A 26,662-nucleotide genomic window follows, 5' to 3' on the forward strand; every position below is an offset into this window, starting at 1 on the left:
GTGAGTGGGGATCCTCAGCCTGCCATGTTGGTGGTGGTAGTTTTCAGGGGGATGGGGTGCTGCATGCCTATGATGCCGTTTTGGGGACCTCTGGCTGGAGAACCAGGGAGGACAACGACACCTGTGGATCTGGGGGATGTTTTGGGTGGCTGGGCTCAGAGACCTAGGGTGATACTGAGCGGGAGAGCAGGGTTACCCCACTGCCCTTCTAACACAATCCCCATCTATCCACAGGTCAGCTTGCCCGCTCGGAAGCCATGCTTGGATTCTAATAGCCATGTTCCACCTAGCCATGGACCTTGCCAGCTGCCAGCCCGCAGCAGCCGCCGGCACCGGCGCGAAGCTCTCGGCGCGGCCGGCGCTCCGGCACAGACTGTCCCGCAGCTCGCTCTGGGGCACGGCGGGCACGGAGGAGCTGCACCGCCCCGGCCCCGCCTGGACCTGCGGCCCCGCTCCCCCCGTGCAGAGACCCCGCTCCCGCCGGCCGCCCCCCGCCGCCGCCGCGCCCGCCGCCCGCCCCGTGCGCCGCCCGCGCTCCCGGAGGGGCCGGCGGCATCTCCGCGGCCGCGGCTTCGCCCCGCGGGACGGGAGACCCACGGCGCTGCCCGAGGTCATCGTGTGGGGCCCCACGGGCGAGGAGGACTCCCTGGAGAGCAGCACGCTGCCCAGCGCCTTCGCCACCACCACCACTACCACCACCGCCGCCGCTGCCACCACCTCCGCCAGCACTGCCGCCGCCGCTGTCACCTCTGTCACGGCCGCCACGCCGCCCCGGGTGCCCCCCAGCACTGCGGCTCCGGTGCCCGGCGGGGACGGGTCCCGCAGCGGCCCCGGGCGCAGCAGCACCGCCGAGCCGGCCGCAGGGCACAGCAGTGGGGGGAAGGATGCTCGCCCGCCGCGTGGGCTGGGAGACAGCACAGGTAGGGGGACAGCGAGGTGTTGGGGACTTCAGTCGGGTTCACTAAGTCCCCGTGGCAGCGCTGCCTGGGACAGGAGTTAGTGTGACATTAAACAGGCGCTCGGCGCTGATTATCGCTTTTATCCGAGGCGTTTTCCAGCCGCTCGCTGTGTTTTCCCATTACAGTCTCCATCCACAGCCCATCTCCCCGTAATCGCGCTGAGCATCACGCTCGGCACAGCAATGCCTTCCCCCGGCGCCGGCTGCTGCGTGGACATGGATGGGAAAGCTGCTTCCCATTTATTGCAAATTATATTTGTTATTGCTGATATTAAACCGTGGGATACCGGTGGATAGTTTACAGAATTTACTCACTGTGCATCGACTGCTTTGAGCCCACTGCGATTTTCTAGTCGAAATGAAAAGGAATTTTACGGCCTAATCTTAATCCCAATTAATTTATCCAGCCTGCCCCGCTTGGCAAAAAGAGACGATGCAACCAGGATGTTGTTCCTGACTTAAAGGGGTTATTTATAGCCGAAAAATAACTCCCAGCCTACACACCTTTTACAAAACGCTGAAATGGGCTGGGTAGATCAGCGAGGGAATATTGATAAGGGCTGAGGGTTTTGCTGCTCTCTGCATGATGAGAGCATCAGCCTGGTCTCCCCCCGCTGGGGTCAGTCCCTCTGGTCTCAGTGGCATCATCCAGTCCAGGAGGGTGGGGTCCAGTGGACTTGTTGCCATCAGCCAGCTGCAGGAGCCCCTCTGCCTGCACCAGCTGTGGGAGGATGGCTCCTGCCATGTGCTGGGGCTCTGGGACTCACTGGAGTGGGCTGCCTTGTTTAGGCGAAGTTGAGCTGGCAGTGATGCCACCCACCTGCCAGTGCCACCACTGCTGTCCTGCAGAACAAAGGGAGCTGCAGCCCCAGCAGCTCCCAGGGGGCCAAGTGCTTTAATCTGCAGGCTTTAGCTCTCATTAGGGGCTTTCTCCATGATCGGAGTTTTTGCTAATTAACTTCTCTTCAAGCAGTGAATGTGATAAACTTCTCCCTGGGTCTAAAGGCCCTGTTTGATCCCAGCTCATCCACCCTCACTTGAAAAGCTCCTGAGGTCCAGATCCGCTTTTCCTTCCAGTGCTGGGGCTGAGCACCCAGGAGAGCTCTCAGTATGCTCCCAGTGGGAGCTCCATGCCCCTGCTGCGCCTCAGGACAGCGTTTTGGGAGCGAGCAGCCGGCTCTGTCTCAAAGCAGGGTCCGTGCCAGTTTTGCTGGTGCGGCGCCTGTGCGAAGCCGTGCAGCTTCCCAGCCCTGCTCCGCTCTGTTATATAAGCTGTAGCGGCTGGAAGTGTTTGTTCTCTGCTGGGAAAAACATATGGCTACAAATGAGGATGAGGTAACTCGCCTGTTCGGTTTATGTGCCTCAGCGAGCATTGCCAGTCCCTGCCCGGTGAGGCGCCTTGACGGGAGCCCGCGGTGGGTGCGGTGCTGCTCTCGCTGCCTGTGGTCCCTCAGCTGTCCCCAGCACATGGGGGGGGTGGTCAGGGTGGAACCACCTGTGTGTGGCACCCAGAGGAGCTGGCAGAGCTGTCCCAAGGCTCCTGGAGCCACGCAGATTCCCCATATTCAATTCCATCAGAGCAGGTGGCTGCTGTCGTGCTGCTGCCCCCATATTCCTCCTGTTCTGCATCCTTGTATCCCTCTGTGCTTTTCCTCTGGGTCCATGGTGGTTGTGCGGGACCATGGGGTCCTTGGGGTGCACACAGGATGGTAAAAAAGACCCACCACTTCAGCAGAGGCAGCAGTGCTCGCTGAGATGAGCAATGGGAGCAGCTCTGCTCTGTCAGATCATCCTCTCGCCCCCCTTCCTCCTCGCTGAGGAGCGAGAGAAAAAAGCCAGAAACAATGCCTCCGTGAGTCGCTGACAGCAAAAACAAGCTTTAAAAAATTCCCCTGGAATAGGAATCACTCATCTCATAGGCAGGAGAGGCAGCAGAGGAGTGATGGCAGGTAATGCTTGGGATGAGAGCAGAGGCAGGTGCATGTGCTGGCCCTGTGGGTGCTGCTGTGGGGGTTCAGGTGACCTGTGGCTCAGGTGTTCCTGTCCCTGTGCCACCCTTGCAGCACAGCACAGCACTGCTGGCATCAGCTGGGCGTGCAGGATGTTCACCCAGGCGTAGTTTATGCTTGTGCTTTTCAAAAATGTGCTTCCTTCTTCAGGGCTGTCACAATCGTTTTACTCTGGAGCAGGGAAAGAGAGGAATAATTAAAATTCCAGCATGCTGCAAGTGGGAAGGGCTGTGAGGAGCGTTCACCGGGCACTCTCCACGTGGGCTGGGCTCCTCCAGCAAGGCAGAGCATCCCCGGGTCCCGCAGCCTCAGCCAAAGCAAGGAAGAGTGGAATGAATCAGAGCTGTCAGCGCAAGGCAGGAATTGCACTCGCTGGTTTGTCTGAGCCTCCTTTCAGGAGCTTTAGGATAAAGCCGTCTTTAATTAAACCTTTAAGTGCTTTATAAGGCAGAAAACTCCATGTGCTGTCTGCTGCTGTTAGTGGTGTTTGATGACCGGTCGCGGCGCGTTTGGCATCGCACTCTGTGAGCTTGTGGCAGAGCTGGTGCTCAGGGACACCCCTCCACCAGGACTGGGGTTCACCTGGGGGAATGTGGGGGCCATGGGGGTGTTGGCAGCTGGATCTGAGCTGGTGGTGGCCCCAGGCCACCCCTCCCCACCTCCAGCCAGCTGTGTGTCAGGAATAAATAATAACAGAGGCGTTGCTTCCCGCTGGTGATGACCCTGACTCCAGAAAGAGGGTGCAGTAGGGGGTTGCTGGAGGCGAGGAGATAGTAGATGCAAAAAGCTTCAAAGGAATTAATTAAAGATAAAATGTGTTTAAAAGAAAAAACGCTGGGCAGCAAGGATGGAGCTGCCTCTTTGATCCGCCGTGCCGAGGCGTGGGGTGGTGCCGCAGCTTGGGGACGGAGAGAGGAGGTGAAGGAGCTGGATGGTGTCTCCTGGGCTGGCACCATGATTACCCTTTCTGGGAGCTGCCCAAAGGATCCCTTGAAGGGCTGTGCATTAGCTGCAGTTCTCTTGAAGGGTGGAGGATGGTGGTGGAAGCCAGAAAGGAGCATGGCATCAGCTGAGCTTTCCCTACGAGGGAGTCGGGACACTCTGGGGATGCGCGGATGGCGAACGTGCCTGTGCACATCCTCCCACGTGCCTCTCACTGAGCCAGAAACTCCCCTCTGCTGCTCTCCAAGTATTTATTGCTCGGTGATATTTGCTGTAACACCTGAGAAGATAAGTCCCAGTGTCTTTAGCATAAACCTCCAGGATTTTCCTTCTTGGCAAAAACATTTTGCAGCAGCAGCGGCAGCAGCGGTAAGATATTTTCTTTCTTTCATCAGTCCAGCTCAAAATACCAGGAAGTTGCCAGGAGCCTTGGTGAGTTTTTTGCTGAAAAGCTGCATTTTCACCTCAGGATGACTAACACTCTCTGGGCTGGGTTTCAGAGAGATCACTGATTTACCAGGTGAAAAACCCAAGCAGCTTTGCTGACCTCAGCTTTGCCAGCAAGGTGTTGGGAAGAGCAGAGCCAATTGTGGCATGGTGGATTGGGCAGCAGAGGAACTGGCTGTGTACTGTGACAAGGCTTTTCAAGAAGATTTCTGCTGTGTCTCCACCCCTGTATCAGACCCTTGTGGCTTTTGTAAATTATTTTCCTTACAAGCTATTAACCAGCAGTAGGTTCATGTTACGGCCAAATCTGGCTGATCCCCCCTGGGAAAGGCTGGCGGTGGCAGCAGGGAGGCCACACCACACTCCTGATTGAATTGTTCTGTCCGCAAGCAGCTTTATCAGGGCATGAGGTTTTTGGGGCTCAGATGTGATTTCTGATGGCTGGGGAAGCTGTAAAGCCTCTTGAGTCCAGTGGCTTTGTCCCAGCTTCTCCACAATGCTCAGGAGGAGGCATTGGCATCCTGGTGCTCAGGGCATGTAAAAACAGAGGAAGGGGACTCATGGCAGGGCTGAGGAGAGGGAGATCCACACACCATGAGTGTGGGAAGAGGCTGGGGGTAGCAATATCTGGCCTGTAAGAGTAACGCCAGTTTTCTCCCTTTCAAATGAAATAGAGCTGTTTTCTCCTTTTTCTAATTTTATGCAGCTTCAAGGCCTTGACGAGGGTCTTCAAAGAGTTGCAGCTCGTAGCTGTTTTTATTGGGAAAATGAAAAATACAGGCTCCCTAACCAGAGCTGTTGAAATAAAGGCCTTGGGGGATAGAGGTTCTCTTTGTTTTTAATTAAGAGCTTATATCTCCTGTTCGCTGCCATGGCGTGCTCCTGCAGTAGCAAGACATTAGTCTCGAATGGATTTTTCTCATGGAATTAATTCCATTGATGCAGAGCTGTCCGGGAGCCGTTTCAAAAGGTGGCCAGAAAGGCCAAACCTCAGCACTTTCATCTCAGCAGCAAATATATGGTCTTTAAAATAACAGATAAAAAAAAAAAAAAGAAGCAAGCCCTGGCATTGCCTTGCTCTGAGAAGATTGGGGTTTTGCCTGGGATGTGGGGAATCTGGAGCTGGGTTGTGCTGCCTTGCTGGGGATTCTGTGGCCCCTCTCCCCCCCACCTTGGGGATTTAGAGGCCCCAGTGAGAGCGGACGGCACGAGAGTGGAAAAACCCAGAGATATTTCAGCATTTCCGAGGGTTCAGAGAGCGCCTTTGAAGAGCTTTCCCTCCTGGCAGGCGGCGTGCGGAATTCTGCTGCACTAGCAGAAGCGCAGAGAGGCTTGGACACACTTTCGGCTCCATTAAATACTTCTCCTGTAATTACCCTCCAGTTAAATGGTCACTGCGTCAAATTGCCTGGTAAAAGCCTTGGCAGGGGGAGCCCTCGCAGGGCTGAGGCGTTTGCAGGTGAGAGGGGCCGGGGCTGGGTGTCCCTCCCTGCTGCAACTCCCTGTTTCCACGGTTAATAACGTGTAATTACACGGCCACAGGGCTCCGTGACCCGCTGGGATCGAAGCTTTTGCCAAGGAGATGAGCAAACAAAGCCCAGGCGCTGTAATCCCTGCTCCCGGGGTCTCTCTCTGGGGGCACAGGCTCTCATGGGGAGTTTCCTCCACTGGAGGAGCAGGATTTTGCCCTATGAGCTATTGATTTTATCTTCCAAGTCCCCTTCCTCCATCCCGTTGGGCTTTATCTAAAACACTGCTTTGCCCTTGGCAGCATCTCTGTCCACCTCACTTCACCCACCAGGGTGCTTTGTGTTCCTTACAGGACATTCCCCTCTCAAAGGGTGCCCCACACATTAACCCCACCTCTCACAGACTGGATATTTGTTTGATCTTGCTACATGCTTTGAGGGCCTAATAGAAAATATTTTATATATTCATAAATTGATATATTTGAAATATTTGTAAATTAAGAATAAAGACCTGGTAGTGTTTATTGCAGCAGGTATTGCTATAGGGCTTCCCAGGGAAACACTTGTTGGGTGCCTTCCCTCTGCCCATCACCAGCATTGAGACAAAGGTCTCCAGTCCCCTTGAAACCCCCCTGGCTTCTGCAGAATCTATACATGATGCAAAGGAACTTTGCTGTGCCGGTACATATGGCATCTTATGTGTGTGATGGAGTCTAAAATTATCCAGCATTTCTTAAAATCCATGTGTCCTGCTCCAAGGAGCTGCCATCCTTCCCAGTGCTCAGCCACCTGCAATCTGTTCTGCCTGTGCCTTTCCCATTACGTAAATGCAAGGATTAATTGCATCGTTAGGTTCTCCCGTGGCCCTGCCTTCGCAGCCTCAGCTCCCAGCATTGCAGAAGGTCTCGTCCCCGACTCCGCTTCTGTTTTCAAAGGAATCGGGCACTGGGCTGGTTTGATTTTATTTTTAGAGTCTTTCCTTTTATCTTTTCCAGCAGCGTCCCACTGGGAGCTGCTCCAAGGCTGCCGTGCAGGATGCGGCCGGGCTGGCTGCTGCCAGGGTGGGCGTCACTCCCGACCTGCCACGAGCTGCCACCGCCCTCCTCGGGCCCGTGGGGACGTGCTCCCATCGTCACCACCCTCTGGGAACTCAGAAGTCTTTCTCTGGGGCTCACCTTCAGCAGGTGGGGTGGCACTGGGAGGTGGGGAGCCTCCCAGTGTGGCGTTTTCCCTGTGAGGTGAAACCCAGAGGTGGAGCAGCTGAGGAGTGAGCTGGAATTGGCTGCTGCCCACCCTGCCAGCACAGGGGCCACGAGTGAGTCCTTCTCCAGGAGCAGTGGCTGCCCCAGTGCTGCCCCTGGCTCCCCCAGCCACCCCCTGCTCCAGCTGAGCCATGGCCCTGGCACTGACTCCGTCCTTGCCACAGACACATACAGATATATATATAAAACTGCTTATTTTCCTGTCATTCTAGGACTTATTTATTTATTAAAACTACCATCCATCAGGAGCTGCAACATCTGTTTGTGAAAAATAGCACATCCTTGGGCTGCAGCCAGGAAAAATCATTTCATTACGAAATTGCAACTGTAAGGCAGCACAAAATCACAAACATAGTGTACAGCGAGCCGCTTTTGTTTCCAAACTGCTCATTAGGAATGATCCACGAGCCAAAATGATACCCCATGGAAGGTGAAGAGGGGGAAATGAGCCCACCCGACCTGCGAGGCAAGCAGCCGCCAGCGCTGTAATTATTCTCCCTGGTGAATCCCGCACCCGGTGCAGGGCTGTGCTCGTCTCCCTTTCCGTCCCAGAGGGGAGACGTCTTCACTTCTCTTCCGTTCTTCGTGCCTAATTCGGGCTGACAAGGAACATACTTGAGAGGATAGGAAATGAGGAGCCTGGCTTACAGATTTATTTTGTGTAAGGCAGGAGAGAGGATTGCGGCGCCGCTGCCGGGGGCTGTGTGTGGCCTCGTGCTGGGAGGGGGTGGTGGGGGGCTGTGTGGGGATGGGGGGGCTCTGCCAGGGTCCCCTCAGTTCCCATCCACACTGTCTCTTTTATTCTGTCTGCAGGTCTGGCTGTTCATCAGATAATCACTATTACCGTGTCCCTCATCATGGTCATAGCTGCGCTGATAACAACTCTTGTCTTAAAAAATTGGTAAGGTGCCTCCTGCTCTGCCTGGCTTTGGGGGTGGCATGGGATGGGGACAGGGTGGGGATGGAGGTGCCCATCCTGCTGCAGGTGCCAAAGCCTGTGGCACCTGCCAGGATTGCAGGAGAAAATGGGGGCTTTACTGCAAAACCTCCAAATGAGGTTGGTGCATCGGGGTTCAGCTGTGCCCCCGCAGCTTCCCCACCTCACACCACCTGGCCAATGGCTTTGGGGACCAGCATGTGCCCAGGCTGGGTGGACAAGTCTCACAGGACACGTGCCTCAGCACAGTGCCACCTGGAGAGGTCAGAGCTGTGTGTTGGACCACAGCAGGTGTTCCCAGGACCTGTCCAGTGCCAGCAGCTCCTCCACTGCCTTCCCTAAGGAGCTTTGATGCTGCTCCTAAAATCCCCAGCCTGGCTTGGCAAGAAGCAGCTGCACCTCCTGCCCTTCCCTGTGACCCCAGGGATGGAAGGGCACCTTCGAAGCCCCTCAGGTGCCACAGTTTTAAGCATGCCCCAACCCCCGGGGCGCTGCTGTGCTCCTCCAGCTTCATTTGCTTCGGTTTGTTCTCTCAGTGTGGCTTGGGCGTATGGCAAAATAGGTTAGCTTTCGCTCCAGGCACTCCTCACTTTACCTATTTTCCCAGGGAAACTGGCCTACTTTGAGGTCAGCGTTGCTGGCATAGCGACACGGCTGCAGCACAGGGCTGGGGGAGCATGGCTGGTGGCTCTCCCCTCCGGCCTGGCCGAGCTCTGCGTGGGTGCTGCAGCAAATCAATTTCTGCAGCCAGGAGGCAATTACAGCACCGGGTTGATGAGGAGCCTGCTGGCTAGTTGGGATGAGAGGAGAAGCCCTTTGCAGGGCTATGGAGGCATCTTCGTCTTGGTATAGCTGTAAGGCTGAGCAGCAGCCAACTGAAAGCACAGAGGCTCTGTCCCCACAGCTGAACTTGTGGGGAGCAGCCAGTGAGGCTCCCTGCTTTGTCTCAAGTGGGATTTAATTCACTGAACTTCCCTGGTTGCTGCAGTGTTTCAGTGAAGGAGCAGGGAGAATAGTTTATGAAACACTTGTGGGATTTGTCTCCAGTCGCAGCAGTGAGCGGTACGAGTCATTGATCCGGCTGACCACAGCTTGGCAGAACAGCTCAGTAACTGCTGCTGGAGCCAAAAAGGGGGAAAAAATAAATCCAGTGATCAGTGTGGAATAGAAATGCTTTACAGTAAGTGAAATTGAGAAATCACCAGAGAAAATCCTCAGCAGGAGAGTGTGGGCAGCACCCAGGTGTGTCCAAGGTGAAGAAGAAACAGTACCTAGGAGTTTGCTCCACTCTACCCAAACTGCCTCGGTTCATTGGGTGATTTCAGGCTACGTTCAGTGACCCATACCACATGCTCTGGCCCTGTCCCCAGCAGGGACACAGTCACTGTCCCCATCCTTTGGCTGGCATTTGTCCCCTTCAAGCAGGATGGGTGAGTGATGGCTGCATGCCAAGCCAGCGTCCTTCTTGTCACTGCTCCTCCTGCACACGTGCCATGGCGAGACAGCAGTTGGTTTAGGGCTGTCTCTTTCACTTGCATCAAGCAGAGCAGAGCCAGCAGCCAGAAGCTGTCACCCTGGCCAGCACTGCTCCCAGCAGAGCCCCACATTCCTGTCCCCAGGAGTGCCCCTCCACAGATTGCCAGCTCTCTCCACCCTCGGAGCTGCCACCTCCCAAAACTCCAGCGTTCTGCAAGGCGCTGTCAATCCCATCTGGAAAAAGTGGCATCTTAATTAAATCAGTGTCTAGACCCTGAAATAGGACCAGGCTGATTGAGGGCGGCTCCTGCGAGCTGGGGTTCTCCTCGTCTCTGACGTACTGAGGCAGAAGTGTTGTGCAGCCACGAGATCCTCATGAAGCCTCCAGAGCTGGAGGAGCCCCCAGAGAGCAGGGCTGCCCTGCCAGCAATCCCTCTGCTGTGTCACACCAGGTCCTGAGCTCATTTATCCTGAGAAGTTCCAACCTGTTGGTGTCTCCCAAATGGAAAGGGTTTCACTTCATTGTTCTCACCTACATATTTTCACTTAAGAAAAGGCTTTTGCTTCCTGCAGGTACAAAAGTGTGACTCATTAAGTCATTCCTCTGATGGGAAGGAGCTTGTGTCTAAAATGTAAATTTGGTTCTTATAAAAAAGCACCAAGCCAAATGACTGCTTGTGGCTGATCTTTCCAATTCTGAATTGGAATTGGAATTTCTGAATTCTAATATAATATGGAACAATCTGGTCAATCAGGTGAGTTCCCTTGCCAAGTTTCAGGGATACAGTATGCCTCCCATCCCTTCTGCTTTGGCCTTTCAGGCCATAACAGACTTATAAAAATGATGGAGGGAAACTTTTTGCACAGACAGACAGTGGGATGGGACAGGAGGAATGGTTTTTAAGTAAAGGGAGATTTAGATTAAGTGTTAGGGGAAATTTCTTCCTTATGAGGGTGATGAGGCCCTAGCACAGGCTGCCCAGAGAAGCTGTGTCCCTGGAAGAATCCAAGGCCAGGTTGGACAGGATTGAAAAACCCAATCTAGTGGAAGGCATCTCTGCCCATGGCAGGAGGATGGAACTGGAGAGTTTTTAAGTTCCCTTCCACCCCAGACCATGCCATGACTGTCCGATTCTCCCTCCCCCGGCCCAGCTGTGCGCAGAGCGGGCGCCCCCGGCGCAACAGCCACCAACGCAAGCTGGACCAGCAGGAGGAGAGCTGCCAGAACCTGACCGACTTCGCCCCCGCCCGCGTGCCCAGCGCCCTCGACATCTTCACCGCCTACAACGAGACGCTGCAGTGCTCCCACGAGTGCGTGCGGACCCCCGTGCCCGTCTACGCCGAGGACACCTTGCACTCGCCCGGGGATTATAAAACCACCTACAATGGAAACAGGTGAGCTGGGCGCTGTGGTTTGTGTGTGGGGGCAGCGCCATCCCGCCGGGGTGATGCTCGGGGGTTGTCACTGAAATATTTTCTGAAAAATCCCTCTGCCAGGATTTTTTTCTTCTGAGAAGCTGAGAGGCCTCAAAAACGAAATGTAAACAATAATTATCTGATTGCTTAGAATGTGGTTTGGAGGTTGCTTACCAACAGGTGTGTGACGGCGTTCACAGGGGTCTTAGGATGAGGGAAGAGACGAGGATCTGACTCCATGTTTCAGAAGGCTTGATTTATTATTTTATGATGTATATTACATTAAAACTATACTAAAAGAATAGAAGAAAAGGTTTCATCAGAAGGCTAGCTAAGAACAGAATCAGAAAGAATGATAACAAAGGTTTGTGGCTCGGACTCTCTGTCCAAGCCAGCTGACTGTGATTGGCCATTAATTAGAAACAACCACATGGGCCAATCACAGATGCACCTGTTGCATTCCACAGCAGCAGATAACCATTGTTTACATTTTGTTCCTGAGGCTTCTCAGCTTCTCAGGAGGAAAAATCCTAAGGAAAGGACTCTTCATAAAAGATGTCTGCAACACAGGTGCATCTTTGATTGGTCTCGTGTAGATTGTTTTTACTTAATGGCCAATCACAGGTCAAGCTGTGTCGATACTCTGGTCAGTCACAAGATTTTATTATCATTCTTGCCTTCTATCTATATCCTTTCTCTATTTCTTTCAGTATAGCATTTTTAATATAACATATATCAAAAAATAATGAATCAGCCCTCTGAAACATGGAGTCGAGATTCTCATCTCTTCCCTTGTTGAGGCTGCCTGCAAATTCCACAAGGGGTGATGTTCCAGGAGCATTTGGCAGAGCCACCTACCTCTCAGGTGCTCACCCACTCATATTTCAGTGTGGGACTGACTCCCCTGACCCTCATTTCTGGCAGTGAGGCTGGGTGGGTGCCTCAGCAGCCCCTGGCCCTGAAGGGCTGGGAGAGCTCAGCACCACACACAGTGTTCATTTCCCAGCTGCTGCTGCTCCTGCCAGCACATGAAATGCCACTGGATCCATTTTTCCAGCGCCCGTGCTGTCTCCTCAGTGGCATCGGCAGAGCTGCCGGGCTGCAAACAAGCAGGTGATTAATGGAGGAGCAGGCAGCGAGAGCCAAATGAGCCGTTTGGCTGCTGCAAAACAACGGCACAGCACTAACAAGGAGCGTCGTTTGCAGCCAAGGGATGTGGCCCTGCTCTGCCAGCCCCTTGCCTGCCCAGGGAGGGGGGATCAGGAGCAGCGGGGTTGGGAGCGATGTTTCCCGCACCACAGGCTGTCTCCAGAGTGCTTTCACTGGGTGCTGGTGTGGTTTCACCATATGGTAAATGTGTGTCCCCATCAAAGGTAGAGGGGAAGCCAGGCAGAGAGTTTTGAGGGAGAAAATGAGCAGCTGATGCTCCAGACAGCCTTGAGGAGCCACGGCATGTGTGGCAGCCGCAGCCCAGATCTGCCTGCCCCAAGGACAGGCCTGGAGCCAACAATTAAATGCCTTTCAGCCAGCACTGATGCCTTTTCAATCAGCATTTCTTACATGTGTGCAGAGTTCTGCTCATCTGCATTTTCCAGGGTTTCTTCACATCTCGGGAGGTGGAGAACTGTCAGGGATTGTCACACCATTTTGTTGGGTGTCCACAAGCCTTGGTTTGATATGAACTCCAGCCAGGTGACAGAGAGTGCCTGTGTTCTGGCTAGCAGAGATCATGGCTTTATCACCATCCAGGGATGCTTTTCTGTGACCCTCTATCCCAGAGCACTTCCAGGCAGCCTGGTGCACCCAGGCCCACTCAAAGCATCGCTCTAGAGAGATGTAGAACAGCTGACTGTGCAGCAGGCCAGCCCGGCTTGCACCGTGTGTGTTACGTACCAGCATGTACAAGCCCCTCTTTCTGCTCACTGCAGACCCTCTTCTTCTGACCGGCATCTTATTCCCGTGGCCTTTGTGTCTGAGAAATGGTTTGAAATCTCCTGCTGACTGGCCGAAGCCTGTTTGACTTCTGGGCGCAGGGCAGACGCCAGCGGGCTGTTTCCTGGTACGTACCGCGCTCCCCGCATCCATCCCGCACCCATCCTGTGCCCCTGCTGTGCCCATCGTACCCTGCCCGGTGCCATCCTCCCCCCTGCACTTCCTTCAGTGTGACTGGAACTCATTCCATGCCGTGGATGGGGCATTGGGAGCCAAACAAAGCTCTCTTTTCCAGGGAGGTTAATTGCGGACAGGCCAACACTAGCAGGGAGGGACTGGGATGGACAAGGACTCAAAAGCAAAGGGTCCATGGGGCAGCCTTGAAGTTCAGCCTGATCCCATGGTTCCAGCCCACCTCTGAAACCTCAGCAAGCCACAGTAATTTCCGTGCTGGGAAATGGCCTGATCTGTAATTAACCTCTGGTGGCGTGAATGACAGCCCGCCTTGTCGGAGCGTGCACGCTCCACCAGTATCTGAAAGCTCATTTGGTGATGTTGGCTGTCATGAACACTTCCATGCTCACTGCAAGGGTGCTGGGGTCCTCCTCCTCCTCGTCCTCCTCCTGCTGCTCTGCAAGGCCAACCCTTCGAGCACAGTCCCCATCAGCCAGTCACACCTGGGGTGTTGCTGTGACTGAAGGAGTGCAGCGATGTTCTGGTTGCAACAGTACAATCTTTGGGGATTTCCTTCTCTTTTGTTGAATTGGCCTGAGCTGTTTTCACCTCCTTGTGTCACTTTTGAAGGTGGCACAGCTGATGGCAGTGGCAGGAAAAGTCTGTGTGTGCCAGCTCGCCCTGGGCAGCGGTGCCCGCTTGAGCCACGTGCTCAGGTGAATTAATTGCTCTGTCCCAAGTCCCTGCTGTAATGAATCATATATTCAGTGTAAATGAAATTTCCAGCCTTCCCTGGCTGCAGCTCGCTTGGAATAGCCTGTTTAACATTATGCACAGCTATTGAACACAGAAATATAATTAGATTAGAATGGAAGGGAATAAAAAGTTAATGATCTTGGCCGTGCTGGGGCTGTGGTGTCTAGACAGGGCAGGTGAGGTGTGTGCCAGCACAGTGGGGCACAGAGAGCAGGGATTCACCTGGCATGGCCCCACTGCCCCCCTAGAGCCCCTTCTGGCTGCAGCAGCTTCACTGGTGAAGGTGAGAGGCTCTCACTCCCCATCCACTGATATGCTCATGTTTTTTCTCTGACTGTTGTTGTGGCCATTGTCTCAGGGGACAGAGGGTAAGGGAGCCCAGGCAGGAGCTGGTGCCAGGGGTGAGGGCAGCAGGAGAATGAGTGTGGAGGATCTGCAGGGAACCCCAGCCTCAGCAATAACTCACTGGGCCTTTTCCATCCTCAGTTTTGTAGTTTGGGAAGTCTTTCCATTGGCTTAAAGTTAATTGAAAAGAAATAACACAGCCGCACTCAATGCCATCTACAGCTCTCCATGCCTCAGGTGGAGGGAAGGAAGGAAGAGCTTGAAGCACTGTAGGAATCCTGTGTGGATCCCACTGCTCCTGCCCCAGGTCCTGTGAAACCCCAGGCCAAAACTATGCCCTGGTCACCTGCATAGATTTCTTTAAATAGCCTGAAGCCATTCCATTACGCCTTATTAAATCCTTGAAATTCTCATTGATCCGTTTTCATGGAATCCATGAAACGCACATTGATGCGCTCTGGAAAAATCTATCGGTCTCGTACCTGGAGCATTAGCTCTGTAATGGCACTTCAATTACAGATGCAATTCTGGAAGCTGCTGTTTGGTTTCATTAAGGATAACAAAATGAGATTGATCCCCAAACCTGTTCTACCTGTTCCCTGCATGTTTACTCTGCACAGGTGTGTTTGCACCAGCGTGTTTCTGGGACACGCTTGCATAAGTGGTGTGTCCCAGCTGAAACCAGGTGCTGTTGGGAAATCCCTCAGGTGAAATGAGCATTCCAAGTTTTCATGTGTCACTGTGTGAGGTGCAGATGGCACGGAGATGAGCTCCCTGCTAGGCTGTCCCTGCCAGGCTGTCCCTGCCACCGCAGTTGCCTTGTGCTGTCACCAGCTGCCAAGCGCCAGAGGAGCAGTGGGATGGAGGGAAGCAGAGGAGTGCAGGCATGGAGGATGCCTCTCCAGCTCTTGTTTCTAGGGGAGAGGCTGCTGGAGAAGGAGATGCAGCTGCTTGGGCTGCACCGTTTCCGGGGGAATGAGTATTTCCTGGCTGGCATCCACAGCTGCAGCAAGGTCACCTGAAGGGGACAGTTGCTGTTGACCCACTGCACCACAGCAGAGGAGGAGGATGATCTGGAGCATGTGCAGCTTTCTGGCTGGAGGGGCCACATGCAGCTTTCTCCTCACACCCCCTTTCTCCTGGTGTTTTACACATTTTAATTGGCAGCATTTCACAGCTCTGAGCTGTCTTGTGTGCACATTGGTGCTCCTGATGGTGTGGGGCCAGAGCTGGAGGCACAAGGCAGGTGGCATGTCCCAGGACAGGGGTGGCAGGACAGAGGTGCTACAGATGTTGAAATGACCACCAAGTTGGACTTTAATGTCAACTTCACATCTGACAATCTGTGAGCCTGGTGTGAGGACTGACCATAGTGCTGCCCAGCTGTCACCCTGCCCTTGGGTGATGCCCACAGCATCATCAGGCTGGGCTGAGCAGTTGAGGCAGCAGATATACGGGACAGCACTGCAGAGCATCTCCAGCCCAGAGAGCTGCAGGCAGCGCCACGTTTGTGTCAGGAAACCTGGTAAAACTCATCCAGGTACACAGGGAGCAGATGTTGAAGCTGTTTCCTGGGGTCAGATTCCTCCTGTGCCAGCAGGAGCCACGGGGAGGGTTCCTGTGCTGCAGGCATGGTCCCTGTCAGGGCACCATCCCTGCCCACAGCAGGCAATGCTGCCCCTGGCAAGCAGCTGGTGGAGCTTTCCAGCAGATTGCCTGTGCTGGCTTCTGGGCCCCGCTGGAGCACCAGCTCCTTGGTAGATGTCACAGCTCAGCAGCAGCAGCTGCTCCTGCAGGCAGAGAAGTCAGTCTGTCTGCAGCAGTGCAGCCCTGGGCTGGCTAGGTGAGGAGTGGAGCAGTTAGTGGAAGCTCTCAGGAGTTACCTGAAGGGAGGGATGAAAAGGAAAACTTCACTTGCCTGGTGCCAGTGGTGCTGGAGGAGCACCCAGACAGAAGCAGGAGCACCAACGCTCTGCAGACCAGCACAGGACACGTGCCAAAGACTTGAGTGGCTTTGTCCAGGCACCACAGCACGGGATGGCTGGTTTGGCTTGATTTCATCCTGGCTTTGGGGCTTTCTGAAATGAAGTTTGAGATTCCGCATTATTCTTGTCCTTAATCCCGCTCTCTTTGACTGAAAAACCCCATGGAATGAGATTATACAAAAATCTGTAAGGTTGATCAAGCGCTGACCTACTTTGCACAAAGAGGCTATTTGGGATACAATACCAATTGTACACCCTGCTGTTGTGCATTAACCAGGGCCCACCAGGAGCCACGGGACGCTGGGCACCTCTGGCAGGGAGGGGACACTTTGGGGCAGCAGCTGTGCTGGTTTGGTGACACCAGCCTGACCCTGCCCTGGCACAGAGCTGACAGCAATGTGTGGAAAAGCCACGCTGGAACACGGCAGCAGCTGCTGCTGGCCCCGTTCTGCCTAACAACAGCAAATGGTTTGTGTTAACATTAACAGATAATGAGTCATCATAAAAGATCCCAGCTTGTCTTTGGAGGAGTAGCAGCAGTCCCAGCACAGCCCCAGCACAGGAGATTAAGGACTCTGGAAAATCTGTCTCGCTAATTAAGACTTCGGGGTTGTTCTTGGAGATGGTGAATTGGGCATCTTGCTTAAAAATAGAGATTTTTTTAGAGAAAGAATCCTGGAACAAAAAGCACAGCACATTGTGGATGCTGATCCCAGCCAGGCAGAGGGCACAGATTAGGGATGTGTGGGTTAGGAATGTGTATCCTGAGCATGGCTGTGCAGGGTGTAGGTACCTGCTGGCAGCTGTCTTTGGCACACCCATCTGTGCTACAGCTCATTAAATGTTGTGGACATGTAGAGCAAGTGGCCACACGCCAGTGATGGGGAGTGATTGTCTTCACATTGAGGGTCCAAAATTGCATAGGAAGGCATCTTCCAGTAGAAGGTAAATAAATAGCTTAAGGACTTTGATAGGATCTCTGGTTTGGTGCTTAACCAATTCCCTATTGATTCTTTAGATTTAACTTTAGAAAATCTCGTTAGTGCTTGTCATCATCTGCTCGTCTGCCAGAGCACTCACTGCTCGAGGCCTGAGTGTGAGAATCTGCAGAATGCAGGGATGATCTGGAGTAAATCCCACTCTGGAAAAGGCCCTGAGGAGAGAGAAGTAGTGGTCCCAATCCCCAAGCTGCAGAGAAGGAGGAGAGGAGGAGGAGACGAGGAGGTCACTGATACCCCCAGGAATCCCACAGCTCCACAGCCAAGGGGGAAGGAGGAGGAAACCTCTAGGCTGTGAGAGATCATCCAAGCATTGACACAAGACTTGGTGCAAATTCCCTGTCGTGACTTAATCTTTCTTTTTCTTCTCATCCTCAACAGGATTCCATTGGTGAACCTGTAAAAAATATAAAAAAAAATAATGGGTTACCTGTACCTACCATTTCTGTTTACCAGTAGGAGACTCAAAGAGCAGCGTTCTATGGGCCAAATATATTTTTATAAAAATGAACACGCCTATAGGTAACTGCGTTGTCAAGGAGCACGTTTTTGGGAGGAGAGAAAGGAAAGTGTGCGAGTAAAGAGTCCCGTGGAGGAGGAGGAAGAGGAGGAGGAAGAGGAGGAGGAAGAGGAGGAGGAACCAGCAAAGGGATGGAAAGGGAAGGAATGAGCGCCTGGAGCCCGGCCATGGACGGTGACTCTGAACCTGTGCCAATAATTACCATTATGTGCCATGAACTGATGCAAAGACTTTGCAAAGAGCTGAGACAATAACGCCTGGAAATGTTGTGGAGGACAAGTGGGGCATCTCTTCTGGTGGGGTCATCCATTCCAGTCCATACATACGGTATATGTAGAGAGAAAATATATATATATATACACACACAAACACTTTTTGTACTGTAGCAATTTTTGAAGATCTTAAATACTCATTTTTAAAGAAGATGTCATGGGCTAAAAGTCTCATTTCTTTAACACGCATCATGCAAACTGGGTGATCTGATGTTTTCTACTTTGGCAGCTTGCCTGTCAACCTATATGTGTATATATAGGTAGACATATATACATATATATACGTGTGTGTGTGTATGTATAGACATATATATGTATGTATACATATATATATATAATTTTGGTTCTTTTTGGAAATGCTTTTCCAGCGACGCGACCGTGGTGGGAGACAGCTGGGGCTGTGCTGCCGGCGGGAAGCAGAGGAAAAGCTTCCCAAAACCATCCAGAGCACAGCTCAAGGCGGTGCTGAAGGTATTTCCAGGCTTCTGTATCCCAAGACATCATCAAGGTCGACGGGAAGAAGCTGGAAATCCTGAGCCTGCCCCGTTTCCACAGTGCTGTGATTTCTGCCATGCTAGGCATGACACCTCGGGGCTGGACGGGGCAGATTTTAGGGTGGACTTCCAAGAGATGGGCCTCTCATGGCACAGAAGAAAGAAATTTAGGAATGGGGTGTGGGAAGGTTTTTGGAAAATGTCTTCTGAATTGGCCACAGCACCAAAGTTTACTCAGCCCTGTGTGAGAAACCAGAGGAAGGAGCTCGTGTCCTCTTCCCCCAGCCTGGGGCTGTGGGATTGAGAGAGCCTCTTCCTTTGTTCTCCCGGTCTTGGCTGGCTCTGCTGCAGCAGGAGAAGACACAGCCGGCTGTCCACAATCCTGGAGATCTCTTAATAGTGTTTAAAGGGAATTTATGCCAGGGAAGCACGATTCTGCAGGCTCCAGTTTGGTGTGTTGCTCTAGAAACACGTCCACGCCTGTCCAGCTCCTGCTGGGGCGGGTGGCGTTCGTGGGTGCTGACCCTAAACCCTCTGTCCAAGTCTTTCCATGGAGTCAGGTGCTGCCATGCCGTGCTGCACATCAGACACTGGGATGGGTCTCACTTGGGTCCCTTCAATGCTAAAAGGGTGGAAACGACAGCAGAGATCAGACCAAAGTCCTCCAGTTCTTTTTTGTAAACTGCCCTTGGTAAATACTAGTGGTTTTTTAGAATTGTCCAGATCCACGTTTCTACTCCCCCACTGATTACTCAGCTCCTTTTCTTTATGATAATGAACGTGCAGTTTAAAAACAAACAAAAAAAACCAACAAAGTAGAACCCTGTGGTGTTGCGCATAGCCACGCGTGCGGTCTCTTGTTCCCGTGTCCTTTTCTGTCCTTTTCCCATGGAATTGCACAGTCTGGATTATTTGTCCTGAATTTTTTGGACGCTGCCTCAGACAGAAGTCTTCCTTGCCAGCCCTGACAATTACCTGCGGACTTGAGCCAAGCATCCCCTGGGCAGAGCTGTGTCTCCTGGGTGGCTCATGTCCTGCTCTCCAGAGCATTGGATGCCTCCAGGGAGAAGAGGAGACAGTGTCTTGCTAGAGCAGTGGCCCCCAAAGCTTTAGCTGTCCCTGGGGAACGTGGGGAGTGTCTGTCCTTGGGAACTGTGGAGTCTGAGCAACTGCACCAAGGTCATCTCAGTGTCTTGGGGCTTTCCTGTGATGCTGATCAGTGGTGCAGCCCTTGCCCACAGGTTCTCCTCCCTTTGTGACTTCTTGGGAATCCATCCACGCCAGCTTTGAGCCATGTTCCTTGTGCTTCTCCCCTTAATCTTCCCATTTATTTCATTCCCACAGGTATTCCGGTGTAATCGCGGTAGCAGTGTGACAAGAAATATATCTCAGCTCCTTCATTGCAGGGCATCTGAGGCAGCGTTCTGTGTTTCTGCATGGATGGAACCTGCTGCCCGCAGGGAAGTTGTCAGGCAGAGCTGGGAGATGCCAGGGCAGCACTGGTGCAAGCAGTGATGGTGATGATGGCAGTGGTGATGGAGAGGCACCTGGCTCACAGGAAATTCCCTGTGGAGCTGGGGAAGAGGAAGGGAAAACGTGTGTGTATATGTGTGTGTGTGTGTGTGTGTTTGTGTGAGAGAGAGAGAGAAGGAAGGTGAATCACTGCAACCCTGAGGATGGGCACAGGTTTCAGAGGGCAGGACTTGCATGAGCTTCCCTCCCCACCCAGTCTGCAGCAGGACATGTCCTGGTCTCCCCAGAGCTGAACAGTGAACCAGGGAACAAAAGTAGATGCACAATCTTCCCTTATTTATAAGGACCAACAGCACTTGCACTTTATCAGAGGAAGCCTCCCCCCATCCATGCTGGGCCACTGCGGTGGAGGGAGAGGAGGAGGAGGAGGAGGAAGGGCTGGGATGGAGCTGCTGATGCAGTGATGGACAAGGCAGGATCCAGGCATCCCAAGGTCTTGCACAGTGAAGAGAAATGAACTGTGTTGATCTCATTCCCTCCTATTGATGAAAGCCAAAATACAAGAAAGAAATGAGAATAGAAAGTCGCATTTCCATGGCTCAGTCTATTGAGGAGATCTTCCCACCGTGGAAAGGCAGGGAAGCATGGTGTTCTCAGACACGCTCCTGTGGGAGCTTTGTCATGTTTTGGGCACATCGTCTCACCCCAAGGTCCTGGAAGCTTGAAAAAAGAAAAGTTTTGCTCCTTGCTTTGCTGTAAGCCCTCAGCCCGCTGCTGCTTGTTTGTTTTCAGTTCATTTTCCAGATTCCTTAGCCCCTTGAACAGACCCTGAGAAACACACCATGGCAGCCAAGAGGCTGCCACATTCCCCAGACACGTCATGGGGTGTCTGTGTGTCACTTGTGGCTCTGTCTTAGAGAAAGTGGTGTGGCACAAACCACCCATGCCAAGGAGAGGTTGGCTTTCCTTGGGCTCTGCAGCAAGCCCAGGCTTCCCAGGGCTGTCTGGGACTCTCCTCCCTCCACATCCCTTGCAAACCCTGAGCAGGAGCCACAGGCTGTGCCGCTCCCACCGGGCCAGGGGTGGTTCCACTGCTGCCACCGGCACCGGTGGGCTTTATCCTGCACCAAACTGAGCAGATTTGGGGCTCCAGGTCTGAGCTCCCTCATCATGGCACCAACAGGTAGGGCAGGCAGGGTTTGCTCCTCAATCCCCTGACCTTTGGAAGCCCCGAGGGCGGCTTCACCCCACAGCACCCCGGGCGGAGCCGGCCCTGGGCTCTCAGCCGCCTGTCTCTCCAGATCCGATCGTTTACCTTCACTCTGTCTTCCCAGCTGGAGAAAGGGCGGCCGGTGGTGGTGGCGGGAGCCGTGCTCCAGAGAACACCAGTGCTCCATGGGACACCATGGACACCGAGCCTGCCAGGAGGTCACCGTAGCGATGGCAGAGCTGGCGCGGGGACGGATTTCAGGTTACCTCTTCTCCACTGGCAGCTTGTTTGCGAAGGAAGGTAGTTCGGCTGAAACGGTAGTTAAAAATAGTAGATATTCTACACATAATATATATTTTGTAAAAAAAAAATTAAAAAAAAATAAAATAGAACAAAAAATATATCTATCCTATCTCAGCCCACCCATTTCAGGATGAATGTGGTTGGAATTTTCGTTCAACCAGATATTAAATCTGTACGCGATTTTTTCAAAACCAGCAAGAAATCCCTTGCCATTTCCAAGTCTGTGGGTTTGGTCTCCCGAGTTCATCTAACGCTTCTCACACATTTTTAAGAATTATTCTCAGCATTTGTAGGTACATTTTTAATAGTGTCACGAGTGAAGATAATATTTACTTTGAAAAAAGTATATGTTGCACAAAAATGTACACTAAGGGCACAGATTTCTGACCCAGATTCTTCTATTTTAGGTTCCAAGGGGTTTATTTTTTTGTTTGATAGGACATGTACAGTGAAGTTTACACTTTATTTTTATTTTGCCAAAACCCGTTTTCTAACATGAGACAGTTTTACTTTGTAACCGGTTTTACATCACTGAGTACTTCTTTCTTTTCCTGGGAAAATCCTGCACCAGGAGGCACCCGGTGGAAGCGCCGTCGCCTTTTGGCATTGTGGCTGCCCAACCCGCGCACGGCGCGAGCTGGGGCAGTGCCAAAAGGACCTTTTTTTCTTCCTGAGCGGTTTTTAATTTGTCTCTGTCCGTGGAAGCCGTGTATTTGGAAGCACTGTAAATGCCACCCTGTCCCCTTGCCCTCTGTATATTTAGTACTCTGATGTTGCTATTAAAACTGATATGAGAACCGCGCAGCCGCTGGTCACTGGGTTCCTCCGCGCGCGGTCCCTGGGGAGGGGACGGGGTTGGTTTGGTCTCCAGGGGGATCCATGTCTCAGCAAGGATTTCCTGGGGAAATTTCCCTGTTCCCAGCTGTGCACACCTCAGGTGAGCAGCAGAGAAATAGCCCTGCTTTCGTCCTGAGAAGAGGGATTTGTGCATCCCCTTGGAACCTCTACCTCAGCAGTGCCACAGGCAGGAGGGTGCCAGGTCTCCAAGCTCACCCAGTGTCCCCCAGGCTTTGAGGGGACCTGTGTGCCTTGGGACAGCTGCTTGGAAGAGGGAAGCCATTGAGCAAGCCTGTTGGGGAGTTAATTAAGCATCACTAAAGATGCCTTAAACAAACAGCTCTGCTGTGAAATCACTTCATCCAACTACATCTTTTACCCAAGGAGGAGTCCTGGCCGTGAGCAGGTAAGTGGTGGCTCTGGTTTGCACGTTGGGTGTGGAGCAGGTGATGATGGGTCACACTGAGGCTGGCCCTGCTCTGCTGCTCAGCAGATGGACAGATGGACAGATGGATGTGGGGACTGGGCAGCACAAGGAGGGCTCTTGCCAGGCAGCAGTGACAGCATCCCATTGCCCCCCTTGCTCCCACAGCATCCCCCTTCCCGAGGGCACTGTCGGACAGTACTGCTGTCATCCTCATAAGGCCATCTGACCTGGAAGAAGGGGGAAAAGCTTTCATTGGTGTCCCTGTTGGCTTTGAAGAGGGATGGCCTGGGATGGCAGAGACCAGCACAGCCACCTGCCACTTGCATTCCCAGGCTGACAGCAGCCTTCCCGCAGTGCCAGCACCCTCCACAGCTCTCTGTGCCAGACCAGAGAGGATGCCCAGCCCCAGCCCAGCCAATCTCCAAGAGCTCCATTCTGCAGGAAAATATATAGAAAAATTGGGAGGGACAAAGTGAGCTGCTCTTCATTTTAGGGCCAAATTGCCAGCTTAAATCACCGAGACAATGTGTACAAGCGAACAGGATGCGAATGGCCTCAGAGCTGCATATATCAACCGGAGAACTCTGTTCATTTCCAGATGCAAGTGGGATTTCAGGGCATGAAATACAGTGTTAGGTTCTCATTGCTTTCCCTGCTATTTATCACAGCCGGAAACGTACTCACCAGCCTGAGCTGTTCCAAGCGACGCTGCTGGGAGCATGGAGGAGAAATATTGTGCTGAGCTGTGGGAGAGGGATTGGGGTGGGACGAGGCAAGCAGCCAAAGGGAAGAACCAGGATCCCTATTCCCTCCAGCACCCATTGCCCCAACATGGAGCCAGGAGCATCCCCTCCTGCTGCTCTTCCCACCGTGCAGCAAGGGCATGGCCACCACACACCATGCCCTGGGTTAAACGGTGCCACGAGTGGTGCCCAGGGCTGGAGGGGTTGTGACAGGGCCACTGTCCCCTTGTCAGCACTGGAGACTGCCAGCTCATGTCCCTTCCAGCGCTGCTCGGCGGGGCGAGGCTGGAAAATGAGGCTGGGAAACAAAACACCACACACTGGTGCCGCAGCGCACAGTTCTGATAGAAAGTAGGACTAAGCATTATCCAAGTTTAATTATTATAATTATACCGGGGCGAAGTAATTGCTGGGGATATTTTAAGCTTCAATCAACACGCTATTTTGAAAACCGAAGCCTTGATTTACCCAGGGCGAGGTGGTAACCATCAACAGGCACCCGTGCTGCTGGCAGCCAGAGGAGCCCACCGGGAGGGTTTGGGAGCTGCTTGGAGCTTCTTGTCTTAAAATAGGGATTTGGGAGGGTGGAGGGGAGTGAGACAGGCAGTGGGAAGGTGGAAAGGGGTCCCCCATGTCCCACAAAGCATTGACTAGAAGCCTGGATGCAGCAACAGGATGGGCTGCAGGAGCAGCATCAGCTTCAGGAAGGGGAGCCATGCAGGATAGGCAACCCCAGCTCTGAGGAAGATTGGCTGGGGCTGGATGATGTAGTGATGCTGAAATCATTTAAGCTTGTTATGGTGGTTTCTATGGCTCTCTGGCTGGATGTAACAAATTGTCTGCATCATTTTCCAGATGGATCATTCTTAAATCATCCAGGACAGGCTTCAGGGCTCTGCACTGAAGCAGCGGAAGGCACTTTGGTTCAATAAATGCTGGAACCGTTCTGTATCAAGTGCTATTACTTATTAAAAGTGTAAGTACATCATCCCAAGCTGATGGGTCTCACAGCCAAGATCTCCACGCTCTGCACCCCTCTGAGTGCCCTTAGGTCCCCAAGGGGATGGGGGACAGGAATGGGGGGCCCCATATGGGTGCCTGTGGTGGCAGAGTGTCTCAGCAGCAGAACAGAGGGAGCACTGATGGATAAGGTTGCCCAGCAGCTCATCCCTGCTCCCTGCTTCCCCTCCCTATGCAGGTACCAACCCCCAGCACATGCCCAGCTCCTGGCAGATGACGCAGCCCAAGCAAGCCTGAACAAAACCTCTTATTAAAATTGGAATTAGCTGACCCCTTATTATTATTAGCTGACCCCTCTCTGTGAGGAGAGCTGCAGCCACAATCCCTCACTCAGCTCTGCTGCAGAACAGAGGGTTTATCACTGCTGCCCCATGGCACAGTGAGATGCCAATGTGCCCGGCTCTGTCACTGCTCTTGGCCGTGCCCAGCGCTCCTGGTGAATGATGAGGGCTGAGAGAGCAGTTTGTTACTGCCAGGCAATTTGGGCTAATAAGCAGTTCAAGGCAGCGACGCCTCTCAGCAGAGATGAGTTATGGCAGGAGGGCTTGGAGAGGAAGAGCCCTGAGGGTGCTGCAGTGGAGGAGCCTGCATGGCACATGTGGACACAACCCATGGTGGGCTCAGTCCAGAGTGGGCTTGGCCCAAAATCTCCTCTAACCCACCTGGAATGGACACTGCAGCTGCTCATGACTTGTGCTGTGGATTGGCTTTCCCATGGGACTTCTCCTAAGGACTCAGGATGCAGTCCCCAGGTTTCAAATGCCAAGCTTGTATTGGATCTAATCTTGGGTATTTCTGACTGAGCCCCAGGGCTGTGGGACCTGCTTGGCTCTGCCAGCAGTGACATGTCTCTCTGTGTTTAATAAACGTAGCAGAATGAAATCCCCGTTGTTCCTGCTCATCTTCCGAGCATGATTTTAACTGAATTCTGACATTTATCTTAGCTCCTTGTCAGGCCAAAACAGGGACAGACTTTCTTTGGGGGGTTATTATCTTTCCCTTGCAAATTTTCAAGCGTGAATAATGCTATGTCTGGCACAGAGGACGGAGGCAGGAGCTGGTGGTGGATGTGCTGGGAGCCTCTGCCACAGCAGGATGAGAGCAGGAGGAGCAAAAGCCCTGGTGGCACTTGGCGGGGCAAGGTGACATCACAGTGTGAAGCCCGTGTGACAGCCAGGTCACAGAGCACAGCAGGGCATCGCTCAAGCAGCAATGCCAGGGGAAACACGTCCACCCCTGCAGGCAGCGTGTCCTCCCAGGTGTGATTATTGACCTGCCTGAGGGCTCTGAGGTGGCTGACCGCACTTTCCCCCTGCAGCAATTGATTCAGTCGGCTTAGATCAGGGAACACTTGATTTCTCTGCCTGATACTCACTCTGGCCTTCAATAACACTGTGTTTAGGAATAGATCCCAGGATTCACTGGCAGGAAAACATCGCCTGATGTGTCCGATGGACAGCACTAACAGGTATGGCCAAGTGTGGCCTTGAGGGTTTAGTTTCCCATGTCGCAGACATCTTTTATGGAAAATCCTTTCCTTAGGATTTTTCCTCCTGAGAAGCTGAGAGGCCTCAAGAACAAAATGTAAACATTGATTATCTGCTGCTGTGGAATGCAACAGGTGCATCTGTGATTGGCTCATGTTGCTGTTTCTAATTAATGGCCAATCACAGCCCAGCTGGCTCGGACAGAGAGTCCGAGACACAAACCTTTGTTATCATTCCTTGCTATTCTATTCTTGGCTAGCCTTCTGATGAAATCCTGTCTTCTATTCTTTTAGTATAGTTTTAATGTAATATATATCATAAAATAATAAATCAAGCCTTCTGAAACATGGAGTCAGCTCCTTGTCTCTTCCCTCATCCAAGAACCCCTGTGAATACCATCACAGCATCCCAGCCCAGGGCTGGCTGGCCAGGGGTCCTGAGTGCTTGCAGGTACCCTGCCACCCTCCCTCCAACACTCTTCCAATTACCAGCCCATCCTTCCCTTCCTAAAAGCCCAGCCAGTGCTCTGCCCTTGCACTATAAAAAGCACAGCTTGACATTTGTTTTTCCCTGTCTATTTCTCATCCCTGTTTTCCTCCTCGCCGCTTCAGCCTCCATGACCATGTCCCAACCACCAGCTCGGCACAGAGCAGTGGCTTGCAGCCAGCACCATTTGTGAAATGGGTCTGTGAAGCCATGGGAAGAGCCATATCCATGTAACAGTCCATAAAGCTGTCCATTGGAGCAGTTAGCCATGCACAGCCCCTGGG

At 52.9% G+C, this 26,662-nt stretch overlaps 1 protein-coding gene across 1 annotated transcript in view; it reads left to right on the forward strand.

Annotated features, from left to right (window-relative positions):
* AJAP1 (adherens junctions associated protein 1) overlaps positions 1-22,182 on the forward strand; it is a 38,590-nt gene extending 16,408 nt beyond the window's left edge. The window contains exons 2-6 of the mRNA XM_064730786.1: positions 235-920; positions 7,901-7,988; positions 10,653-10,895; positions 12,845-12,975; positions 17,488-22,182. Coding sequence (XP_064586856.1) covers positions 235-920; positions 7,901-7,988; positions 10,653-10,895; positions 12,845-12,917 — 1,090 coding nt within the window. The 3' untranslated portion in view covers positions 12,918-12,975; positions 17,488-22,182. The remainder of the gene's footprint in view (positions 1-234; positions 921-7,900; positions 7,989-10,652; positions 10,896-12,844; positions 12,976-17,487) is intronic.
* The last annotated feature ends 4,480 nt before the right edge of the window (positions 22,183-26,662 follow it).

The sequence above is a fragment of the Zonotrichia leucophrys genome, chromosome 21, assembly GCF_028769735.1.
Source record: "Zonotrichia leucophrys gambelii isolate GWCS_2022_RI chromosome 21, RI_Zleu_2.0, whole genome shotgun sequence".
In the NCBI taxonomy this organism is placed as follows: domain Eukaryota; kingdom Metazoa; phylum Chordata; class Aves; order Passeriformes; family Passerellidae; genus Zonotrichia; species Zonotrichia leucophrys.